This window comes from Neomonachus schauinslandi, chromosome 3 (genome assembly GCF_002201575.2).
Source record: "Neomonachus schauinslandi chromosome 3, ASM220157v2, whole genome shotgun sequence".
Classification (NCBI taxonomy): domain Eukaryota; kingdom Metazoa; phylum Chordata; class Mammalia; order Carnivora; family Phocidae; genus Neomonachus; species Neomonachus schauinslandi.
The window spans coordinates 163312628-163324740 of NC_058405.1; the positions used below are offsets into that span (position 1 = coordinate 163312628).

The 12113-nt window shown below is 49.0% G+C and overlaps 1 protein-coding gene and 1 pseudogene across 5 annotated transcripts in view; both read left to right on the top strand.

Moving 5' to 3' along the window:
- The window catches only part of NRP2 (neuropilin 2), a 111040-nt gene that overhangs the window by 41711 nt on the left and 57216 nt on the right, over positions 1-12113 (top strand). For all 5 annotated transcript variants that reach the window (XM_021702747.1, XM_021702748.1, XM_044913704.1 and 2 more), the window contains exons 5-7: positions 289-444; positions 2110-2279; positions 4147-4302. In XM_021702747.1, the coding sequence (XP_021558422.1) occupies positions 289-444; positions 2110-2279; positions 4147-4302 (482 nt within the window). The remainder of the gene's footprint in view (positions 1-288; positions 445-2109; positions 2280-4146; positions 4303-12113) is intronic.
- On the top strand, positions 5761-5909 carry LOC123324359 (annotated as a pseudogene).

Genomic DNA, 12113 nt, shown 5'->3' on the forward strand with positions numbered 1-12113 from the left:
AGAGAAAATACATTTACAGTACTGTATTTGTCAAAAAAAAAAATCCATGTGTAAGTAGGTCCATGCACTTCAAACCTGTGTTGTTCAGGGGTCAACTGTACTTTTTAATGTACAGGAAAAATATTAGACATTGTTCTTAAGACCTACCTTTGGTCATTCTTTTATGCCAAGGCATACCCGAAGGGTACTCTGTGGAGCAACTTGGTGATTGTGGCAAAGGGTGAATGTATTGAAAATGGTGTTTGACATTTCCATTTCTGCTGACCTGCCTTTGTCCTGCCTGTCCAGTTGGCCCTCTCATTGGCAAGTACTGTGGGACCAAAACACCCTCTGAACTCCGCTCGTCGACAGGGATCCTCTCCCTGACCTTTCACACGGACATGGCGGTGGCCAAGGATGGCTTCTCTGCACGCTACTACCTGGTTCACCAAGAGCCGCCAGAGAGTGAGTTGGCGAGTTGGGAACCTCTGTCCTGTCCTTCCATCAGGGCTGTGAGATGTACGGTGGAAAGAGGCTGGCCTTTGGGAGGAGAGGGGAATTCTCCAGAATTCTTAGTAACCTCTGAATTCCGGGAATGGGGGCTATATCCTCTTGCTAGGCAGAGATTAATAAGAGTCAAACCCATGTGGGCCAAGTACTCATTTCTCTAGAAAGTAAGTATGTGCACCAAGAATTAGTTATTCCCCGGGTAAGTCACAGGACCATCTCCCACTTCAGTTTTCTCATCTGTGAATGAAAGAGAGGTGAGTTAGGATATCTACATAGAGTCCCCACCCTGGGCTAACATTTTTTGAGTCTTCTCTCCCTCTCTAAGCCTCAGCAGCCATTGTCAGAAAACTGAGCAATTTGTAAACCTCCTTCATATATGTATTTTACATTAAACATCTCTGGCCCTGGATAGAGTTTCTCTCACTAGACTGGTATATGCTTGGACTCCCACGTCATGCTTCAGTATACACAGTTTCTAAGCTTCTACCGTGTGCCAGGTACTGTGCAAAGCCTAAAGTGTAGCTCCGACCCCAGCTGTCCTGGAAATGCCCATCTAGACCTTGAGTCTCCTGCTTCCATCCACATCTACTCTGAACTACATCTTCAGATCAGCTCCTCTAGGACACATGCTTCAGATGTGCTGCCATTTATACTTAGAGACCCTAGTGAAAACTTTAAGTCCCAAAGAAATACTTTAGGGAGGATTGGAGCTGGGGAAATCTTGCCATGGTTATAGACAGCTTACCATGTGCATACCCACAGACATGGCAGCCTGGCCTACTGGAAAGGCGATGGGTCTTGTTCTGGGTTTTGCTTTTGTTCTTCTTCAAAGAGCTCATGAAGATTGGGTGACAGGAAAACAGTATTGCACATTTGCACCAAGTGCTGCAAATGGCCAGCGCAGTCACGGAGCTCAAGAATGGGTTTGATACCCGAAAAAATTGCTAGTCTCTGTCAGACACCTGCACACGCAGGTACTGACCAGTGTGTCTGCAGTATCCATGGGAAGGACAGCAGTTGAACTAATGGTGCGTAGCCAGAGTCAGTGACTTCCAGGTCCATTTGCCGAGGCAGGTGGCACAGGGGAAGAGAGTGATGTGCCCGTGCTCAGGGAGAGATGTCCCAAAGACGGGTATTCACTGCTCTGTAATGTCGGTCTTCTGTGCCAGAACTCGAGACAGTTGAGTGAAAGAGAGAAGCAGAAGTGCCTCCTGGGTGTTTATGAAGAAGAAAGCAGGCTTCCCACGATGTATCAGCCCACCCAGATTGCCACGAGTCTATCACACATTTACCTGTATTTCAATAACGGTGCATCTGGCGTCTGTGAGCATCCGTAGCCTGCAGCACCAACAGTTCTATGCTTTAGATTGTATTTTTAATTTGTATGATGATTCTTATTTACCCACAGCCTGACTTCTTTTAGGTCCAATTTAGTTTCTTTCAGACCCAGAGGGGTTATCAAGCTCTATGACTTGTTTTCAAAATGTGAGTGTATAATTAGGTCTTTAAGATGAGGGAGTTCTGCAAGGACTTGTCCCTAGAAGGCAGCAACATTTTGGAGGTACCAGGAGTTTGAGGTTAAGAGACATAACTCTGCCCTTGACCCTCTCCCTTCCCCAGACTTCCAGTGCAATGTGCCTCTGGGAATGGAATCTGGCCGGATTGCTAATGAACAGATTAGTGCCTCATCTACCTACTCTGATGAAAGGTGGACACCTCAACAAAGCCGGCTCCATGGCGATGACAATGGCTGGACCCCCAACTTGGATTCTAGCAAGGAGTACCTCCAGGTACTTACTCCAATACCAGAGGGTGTGCCGAGTGTGAGCGTACCGGTGGGCGAGGGAGGTGGCTCGGCTGGAGTGGACAGAGGACACAAAGAAAATAAACACAGCATACTCGAGAGCTCCATTCATTCATCCATCCAAACACCCACATGTACCAGGCACAAATAGACTCAGCCAGGCGCTGTGCTAACTGCTGGGATAAAATGATGATAAGACAGATACTGCCACCCCTTGTGAAGATTACCAGGCCTTGGAGAAGTTGTTTGGCCTGGGTGCTGTTTGCCTCTTAGTATAGATATCCAAGGAACATTCTATAAACAGTTCCAGATCTTCCTCATTCTTGGCACAAGGAGGCATCAGAGACTTGGTCGGGGGAGGGCTTTTTCCTGAGGGCAGACTTGTTGAGTTGCTAGCTGAGCATGGCAGCTTCTCATGATCTTTGCTGTTTGGAGGGAGCCCTGCCAGGAAGGTTTTTCACATAGCTATCAGAAGAACACATGGGAAAATGTCACTACCGGGAATGAAGCTCTAGTTGCCCAGATGCTCTGCAGCGTCTATTCAGACTATTGTTTGCTTTTGTTCTGAATAAGACTTGCAGTGTATGTTGAATAACCCCCCCTAAGACTATAGACTGGTCCGGTTCTCATCTCCGGGGAAGAGCGAGCTGCTAGGTCCACGCTAGGGCAATGACTGCTTTTATGACACACACCGGACAGCCTTGTGACCCATTGACAAGCCGGTCCTAGTTCTGATGTGACCCGATGACCTCTGCTCTGAGAAGGACATGGCAGAGCAGACAACAGGACAGGGACAAGTACCACTTAGAAACTTCCCGGGAGTCCACAGAGGTCCTAACAGCACAACCCTAAGGCCATTTGTCACTATCTCTTCTCTGCTGCTCCAAAAACCCTTCTCATCCTTCCTGCAAAGCTTCCAGAACGTTCTCTTTTATAATCAATGTTCCACAGATTCTACTTCTTATTTTTGGTCCTCAACCCTAAGCTTTCTCGTATGGCCTCCAGCTGTTTATCGTGTGCATATACAGTACTGCATGCTTCTTTTGAATTGCATAATATGCCGAGCACATATCAAGTACCAATAAATGCTTCCTGAATCAAATTTGGCCAGTGAGCGCTGGCTAAATTTTGATCACACGGAGGTTGCCGTTAAGAAACACTGCGGCCAGCAAAGGAATGACATCCAGCAATTTCCAAATGGGTTTGGTGTTGTGGGAAGAGAGGTGCCTTAAAATGTGGGTCATCTTCCTCATCGAGCCAAAGGTCGGGATAAGCCTAATAAGGTGCATAAGCCTAATTGCTTGGGTAGACTCTGGATGCCCTTTGACCCTTTAGTGACCTGAGGGACTAAATACACAATGGAGTGAGGGACCGAGGGGAGGGGAGGCGAGGCAGCCCCGAGCTGAGACGTTGCAACTAGGGCATCATAAGTGAATTGGCTTGGACTGGACTGGAGTGGGTGGAGTGGATTTAGCCATTGTTTCTTTAAACAGCATCTGCTTTTACTATGCAGGGCAGGCTGTAGTTCAAAAAGAAGAGGTCACAGTTCTAGATGTTTGAGGATCCCTTTAAGATAAACTGAATACTGTCCGTTCAAATTTGCAAAAAAAAAGAGAAAAAAAGAACAATCATCCAGGTACAATTTCAAAGGTGTCCAATTTAGGGCCAGATAAGTTGAGTTTGACCATCCAGTCTGGAATTGCAGACTGGTACTGATCCCTCTGATTCTGGTGGATCACAGACACGAGTCGTAAGCGAAGTACGACAGTTCTGTCCTTGGAAGGAAAAGCAAGAGGTTGCTGCCCTCCTGTCAGGAGCCGTGGGTCCCTGATTCCTCCTTCCCTCTTCCTCAGGTGGACCTGCGCTTTCTAACCATGCTCACGGCCATTGCAACACAGGGAGCGATTTCCAGGGAAACGCAGAATGGCTACTATGTCAAATCCTACAAGCTGGAGGTCAGCACTAACGGGGAAGACTGGATGGTCTACCGGCATGGCAAAAACCACAAGGTAAACCCATTTCCCTCCCCGCCTCGCAGGCACGTTGGGGTGTTGGGGTTTGCGGGAGTCTGGGGACGAGAGGAGCTGCCAGGTGACCCCACAGAGGGGAGGAGGCCTTGTTCGGTGAGGCTCAAATAATTGATGGAGGCATGGGAGGCGGTGGCCCTGAAAATATTCTTCCTTACGCTAAAGCGATTGGAAAACACAGTTTCTCCGACAGCCTGGCTTCTGTGGCGTGTGGCATTGCAGAGAGAGTGAGCGAGCGAGCCAGTGCGAGCTTGCAGAGTGCCCTCTGACTGCAAATGAAGGAGAAAATGTGTCCCCAGTCTGCACCTTCCAGTACAGGATTCATTGAGCATTTATGGCCTGAGTCCCTTCCACATGCTGGGTTAACAATCACAAAACCACATGAAACTGTGGTTCAGGAGTTACCGAGGTCTAGAAATGAAAGGGCACAAATCCTGGGAGGAAATCACAATGTCCTGAAGAAGAAAGAGGACAATAAATAATGAGGAGAAATTCAGTTTGTCGGGGATGGGATCTGAACTGGCAATCATGCTTGGCAGCAAGGCATTGAACTCTCCCAGCTGGTGCCCTCAGTGTCTGTGGTCCTCGGAGGTGTGTCCGTGTGGGTGATGCGGGGCTTCTGTTGTACACATGGATGAATGTGGGGCGCTTGGCTTTCGTAGGACACGCGGCATCCTGGCGGTGAGCAGGCCTGTGGCCGGCTCCGCCAATCCTGGTTATGGGGTGCGCTCGGCACATGGGGGGCTCATTGGGAACAGCTGGTGGTCTCGCCCGGGCAAGGGACGATCTCTGTCATGCGCTGGCTCTCTGCTCTGGGAGGACAGTGCCCATCCTTCCCTGAATGGAAGCAGGGACAGGCAAAGGGACTCTCCTCTTTCTGCCGGGCGGGGCCCCTGGCCTGTCGAGCTGCGAATTGTCAAAACGGGACGCATGTGACCAACCCAAGAGAGGCCAGCGATCTTTTCCAAACACGGCCTCCTCGGCTCCTGCCACTGCCCCGAGGTTGCTTGCCCTCGCTGCCGAGACTGGAAATGTTGGACGGAGAAGATGCAGAACTGTGATGTCGGCAATGATTCACTCAGGAAGTGTGAGTTTTTAAAGCAGTGGATTTTTTTTTATTATTATTACTAAAATCGCCATAGTAACATGGCACCATTCATCTGGAAATCACAGCTTCTGGATATTACCAGGTATCTCTCTCTCTCTCTCTCTCTCTCTCCCTCTCACACACATACACACACACACACAATTTCTTCATTTCACAGACCAGGAAAGTGAGGTATTTTAGCAGTTAAAAGACCTCCCCACCTTGACATGGTCAACCAGGTCTGGCTTCTCCTTGACTTCTTTTGTTTCAGTTGCAAATATCGCTTGGAAAGGGCAAGGCTGAGTTGGCCCTGGATGCTCTGGGCAAGGGACTGAGTCCTCATGCCCCTGACGAGCTTGGCGCAATGGCAGTATCGTAGCCGATGAGGTTTATCCGAGGCGCGATTATTGCTAATTGAAAACTCATCCCCCTGACACTTTCCCATGCCTTCTCTCCTCACCCACCCTTTTCAGTACGAAACTGGTAGAAGCTGACAGCTCAGCCAGGCAGGCGAGGGCCAGTGCTGAGTAGGAGTGGGTCCTGGGGGAGAAGGAGGAGGCTCACCTGACTGCCTCCCTGTGCAGGCTCAATGACTAAGCAGCGCTGGCCAGAGGGATCCTGTAGCATAAGCTGATTTTAAAAGCACGCAGATGGACTGGGATGCTATTTAAAACACTATTTGTAGGAAATCTGCTTTTGGAAATACCTTAGCACTGCACATTTTGACAGAATGCTGTCCTCCCTGGCTTTATCCCTGGTATTCGTTCTGCAGGGAAGATATTCCTGGGAACTGAATTTAGCTTGCTGGGCTCCTTTGGAATCATTCTCAACTTTTTCATATTGGATATATCCTTCTCTCTCTCTCCCTCTCTTTCACCTCCCCTTCTCACCCTTGGCTAGATTTCTTTCCGCAGGAGCCAAAGGGTAATTTCATTTTTGTTTTGTTGTTGTTTTTGGCTTTTAGTGAATCAGTCCTGCCCGCATAAAAAGCACTGGGCAGAGGAAAAAACCCTTTCTCTCCCCCATTAGATATTCATTCTCTGACTACCTAGAAGGCGACAGGAGAACGTAAGGCCTGCCAATTAGGCGTTGGCCCCTCCCCTCGCTGCCTTGCCCCACTGCGGGTGCGGTGGGCGACGAGGGAGACCTGCCCTTCCGCCCCTCCGGGGTTGATCTCCGCTCGGGTGGAAATAGTTGAGTGAACCGTGCCGAATAGATTTGTCAGGTCTGCTGCAGTTTGATTTGCTGCCACGAAGGGGAGGTGGCTGAGGAGGGGAGTTGGGAGCAGGGGAGGGGTGGGGAGAGGCTTCGTATGTGCCCCGTCTATAACGGCCGCTACTGCTGAGCTTCTCTCTGTAGCCACCGGCGGGTGGGCGCCGTGCCAAGCTAACTGGGGCTAGGTGGTGGGCTTGCAAGCACCATTCAGACAGCAGGACCTGTGAGCAAAGCAGAGCAGAGGTAGAGGCGGCCGCGCGCTCCGCTCTGCGGTGCAGGGGGAGGGTTTGCAGAAGCAAATCCGCGCACAGGGTGTGAAGAGGGGATGGTGATGTTTGGGGCAGAAATGTGGGAACTTGATTTCAATTCCCTGGTCACTGTCAACACCAGTGCTATGTACCAAAGACCAGGGAATTGGGGAAATCGGAGAAAAACAAGATTAATGAGTGCTGAAGGTGGTGGGCGATGGCTATGCTGTTTCCTTGCAATACAGGATTTACGCGGTGGACCCAGGCTGGGCCGAGGCAAAGCCTGGGCCTACGGGGGAATGACTTCTTGTGGCCAGGAAGTGAGGAAGACTAAGGAGCTCTTTTCCAGCTACCCCCAGCCTGTGAGCAGCCTCTTCTTCATCTCTTTCTACCTAACAGGTCATGGTGAGGTTGCCTCTGACAGAGGCATTTGACTATCGTGGGGGGTATTGCAAGCATCCTCCTGGCAAAACACGGCCCATTTACACAGGCCACACATCCCCAAACCCTTATCCAATTACACATGCCATAAATATGGAACCTATGATTTTCCTATAGGGTGGGCCCTCTTATGCATATTTATGGCATAACCACAAGGCAGAGCACTTGTCTGCCTGATGGAGCCCATAGCCAGCCCATGTTCTCCCTTAGATTATACAAATTGCTTCACATCTATTTCTTCAGAAACCACAAGCAGAAAACTATTGCTTTTGGTTTCACCAGCCATATTAATAACACCCCTAGCATAGACATGGTGTTGTAAATACAGTATTAGAAGGTTCACGTATGTGTCTATAATTATGGGCACAGTTATGTACACACAAGCCACAGGAAGGGCAGGGAGAAAAATGGCAGTAGCTGGAGGCTCGAGGCCTTGGCCAGGACCCCGCTCACCTCTGAAGGCTAGTTCTGTGGGTGTACACTGGATGGAACATGGCCAAGACTAGTGTCAGGATGTCTAGGCAAAAGGCCTTGTCTTCATTTCTCCCTTATTTGGTAAACGTGGGCATCTCCTTGTTGACATAGCCCTGGTTACCTTGCTGTTAGTCACAGTGCTGTTGGCTGTTCTGATGTATTTGGAAGAAGTTTGGGCTCAAAGAGAGAGTCTGTGGAGGTGCTAAATATATCTTGATGGCCAGATTGAGGATGGGAGGGTGAGGACAGGGATGAGGTCCAAGAGTTTTCAGAATTACCCTGTAATGAGTGGCAGAAATGTGCTAAATAAGCTCATCCCATTAAGGCAGTGATGGCCTCCAAGGGGATCAGAGAACCTCCAGGTACCACCTCATTGGCTTCAGAATGGAACAGAGTTTCAAAGACTGGAATTGAAGCTCTTAGAGACAGAGTAATTTGCCCTGGGGACATGGGGAACTGTGGAGTCCCCTTGAAAGGCACCTGGTCACAGGGCTTTCATCTCCAGGAAGATGTTCCCGAAATCTGATCCAGGCCTTGCTGTCATCTCACATCCAGAGGGAAGCCGGCTTCCTAGATCTTCAGTCTAGGGGTCTAGAGGCGTGCATTTTCCTGGAGAGCCTCCATCGTTGTGGAGACCCAAGGGCAAAGCTGGGCTCGGACAGCATGGATTAGCGTGCCCGGCTCATCAGTTTGGAGTTCGGATTCCTAGAATCCCGAGGATGTAGAGCTGAGAGAAGTTGCTTCGCGTTTGATTTGGCCACGTCCCTTCAAAACACATACACACCCCACTTCAAAACATTCTCTGTCCTATATTTATTTTCTAAATTAAAACAAATCACTTTGAAAGCCATTGGAGAATTTAGTACCCTCCTCGAAATTATCAGAGACTTAGGAGGAGAGAGAGCAGTGTCAGAAAACCAAACCCCCCAAGTCAGTCAGCTAACAGAACCATGTGGCGTCTATTTTCAGATCTTCTTAGAGGATGCATCGTGTGACCCTGGAAATTTCTCTTAATAGCTCCGTGCCTCAGTGTTTCCGCCTCTGCCCAAACAGAATGGTGCTGTAGCTTGTGTTGGCAGGGCACCTTGGGATCTGTAGATGGAAGGCTCTCTGCAGATATAATTAATGTATTAGACCCACAAAGCTCTTCTTGAGCAGAAGCAAGTTATCAATTTAAAAAGTAACAAGGCCCCATGGGATATTTATCTGCCTCTTTTAAAATCATAGGTCTGGAAGGGACCTGATAAGTCATCCAGACCTCTCTCCGCATCTGATGGGTCCTGCACTCAAGCTGCCTCAGATAAACATTACCCTTCTCAGTTTCATTCTTCTGTTAGGGATGCAATTATTCCTCCGATTAATAACTTAGAGTTTCCAAAAAGTACTGTGTTTTTGTTTGTTGTTGTTTTTTTTTTTACCTCCTGGTGGATGACTGGTTTTCCCCTATCCTTTTCATTGCAGTTTAGTTGACTATATATAAGATTACAACAGTGACTCAAGCTGTCAGCTGGGAATGGGCATCAGACTTCAGAAGTCATGCATCTGATTGCATCATCAAACTGGGGTTCTCTATATTCCAAAGAGAGCCAATGCCCTTTTGACATTCATATCCCCCAGTTTTTCTGCCCCCCTCAGTTATAACTAAGAAGAATCCAGGGCCCTAGGTAATTAAGTTTGTCCCTTATCCATTTGCCATGGGATGAGCTCAGACCTTTAGCCTCTCCACTTAGGAAGCCCAAGGGAAAATGTCATTATACATAAGCTTGGAACCTTTTCTCTCTCAGGCTCCCATGGCTGGCTTCACCCAACTCCCATGGGTGCCAAGTCGTCTCTGGGAGCTGAGGCCAGCCTCCCTGGCGCTACGGCCTCGATGCCAAATTCCCAGTGCTTTCCACCTCACGGCTTTGCGCTGAGGCTAGTAGGACAGGGCAAGTGAGCAGGGGATGTCGAAGGGCACAGTGATCTTGCTTGGGCTGCAAACACTCTTTGCCCTCACCCCAGCATTCCTAGATGAGCCCTGGGGTGAACACATCACCATTTCCCTGCTCTGTGATTGGCTGAGATTGCTCCAAAGAGGAATGCAGATGGCAGATAGGCTCCGGAACCTTACTCCCCGTACCCTTTTGCTCCCCCTTCGGCCCACCTGCAAGGTAGAGGTACCTTCTCAAAAAATGTGACAATGTCACAAGAGGTTTTCAGTATGGAGAACCCTGCCGACCCGGTGAGAACATCTGTGTTTCTCCCCCGACCTTTACAGAAGGACATTGGCCATTCCCTTCCAGTGCTCTGATGTCCCATCTCTCCTCCAGCCCCGAATCCCTGAGCTTTCCTCCCCTCTCCTCCTCTGCTCTCCTCCCTGGTGCTTTCCTGTCTCCAGTCCCGAAACCCTAATCCTGTTAGTATGCTCTGTTCCAGGGCTCTACGTCTCAATGGGGGTAACATAATCCCGCAGTAAATCTAACGGGTCCCACAAGGCACACACAGATGGGATGTGCACATCCCACCCATCTCCACCGGCCTCCCCCGCCCTACACCCCATGACACGTTCCTGCTCCTGTCTCCTCCGCATCAGCAGAACTGCTTGATGACAAAAACAGCCCTCAGTAAAGGGGCAGGAGACAGGAGGGCATCATGGTCAGAAATGAGCATTTGGTGGTTAGGGAACTTTCTCTGCCCTACCCCCATTCTCACCCTCCCTTAAGTTCCCCCCCACTGCTCTCTCTCATATATGTATATGTATACACATATATATGAGACACAGCCCTTCTGACTCTGTGTCTGGCTAAGTTCCCACATCCACTAGAATGAAAGCAGCTTTAAAAAAATTTTTTTATAGTCTTTAAGGAGGAGTTTTAAGGGAGAAATGTCAGGGCCATGATTTACAAAAAAGAAAAAAAAAATGTCCATTACCTTAACATCATTTTCCCCGCGTGCAACGCACCCCTACCCTGCCCCCCACCCCTTGCCTGTTTGGTGCAACAAATTAATTAAACAGGATGGCGTCCATTGATTAATAATTTAGTTTTATGTATGCACGCAATAGCTGGTTTTAGAGAAAATGCCGGGGAAGGGGGTGGGGGAGAGAGGACAGGCATTTGGTTCTGCAATAAGGATGAGTCAGTTCAATTGTTTCTGAGAGAAATTTTTAAAATGTGCTATTGGTTTCCCCAGTTTCTGCCCTCTGTTCTGCTACCTCTCTTTTCTACCTGCTTTGTTCTCCTCCTCCTTGAATGTCTGTGCCAAGTAGATCGAAAAGGAGAACTTTGGATGCAATGAAACATTTATTAGTGGAGAGAAATATTTATTTAAAAAAAAAAAAAAGAAAAGGAAGAAGACCGTCTCCTGCACAATTTCTACCTCAGGGCTCCAGCACTATATTGTCTTTGAAAAATTTCCTGCTTTCTTTGCAGTCCCTGGAGCTGGCCATGTTCAGATATTTACAGCAAAATAGGAATAAACCATAGGTCACACCATAGGTAATGAAGAGACAGGCGTGTGCACTGCATACCAAAGCCCTACTCAAATGGGAGGCGGTGCACATAATGAGAGCCTGCATCTGTCGGGTGAAGGGCCCGCCTGGTGGAGGAAGGTTACATATAGCCAACTCCCACCACGAGCCTGCACCGCAGCTCTGTGCCGAGGAGCTCAAAGACTGTGACGGACATGGAGCGTCCACACCATCCTGGGCACCTAGATGCTGATGGCAGGGATTAGTGGTGTACAGGAGAGGAACTTGGGCTTGGCGGCAAATCCCCCCTGCCTAGAGGCCTCCGAGATAGGCAGGCCAACACTCAGTGCATATTCTTTTTTTTTTTTTTAAGATTTTTTTTATTTATTTGACAGAGAGAGAGATAGCGAGAGAGGGAACACAAGCAGGGGGAGTGGGAGAGGGAGAAGCAGGCCTCCCGCGGAGCAGGGAGCCCGATGCGGGGCTCGATCCCAGGACCCTGGGATCATGACCTGAGCCGAAGGCAGACGCTTAACGACTGAGCCACCCAGGCGCCCGAGTCACTGCATATTCTTCCAAGAAGACTTAAGGACAGGGCGACAGGGACGGGTGGCTGTGACAAGAAATGGGGTGGAAAAATAGAGAAAAGATGACCTCAAAGCCATCAGGGATGCTTTCGGCCTAGATGTTTCCTATTAGATCACATGTATTATCTTCTTTTATTTTACATAGTACTAGAGGAGCTCATAGGTATGGTCAAAACATGTTGATTTTTTTTCTCTTCCTGGGTGGGGTACATAGATAGTCACCACACTGGGATGTTGGATAGCAGCCAAGTTAATTGGCACATGTCCCCTCCCCCCCCCAGAGGTGCAAATCA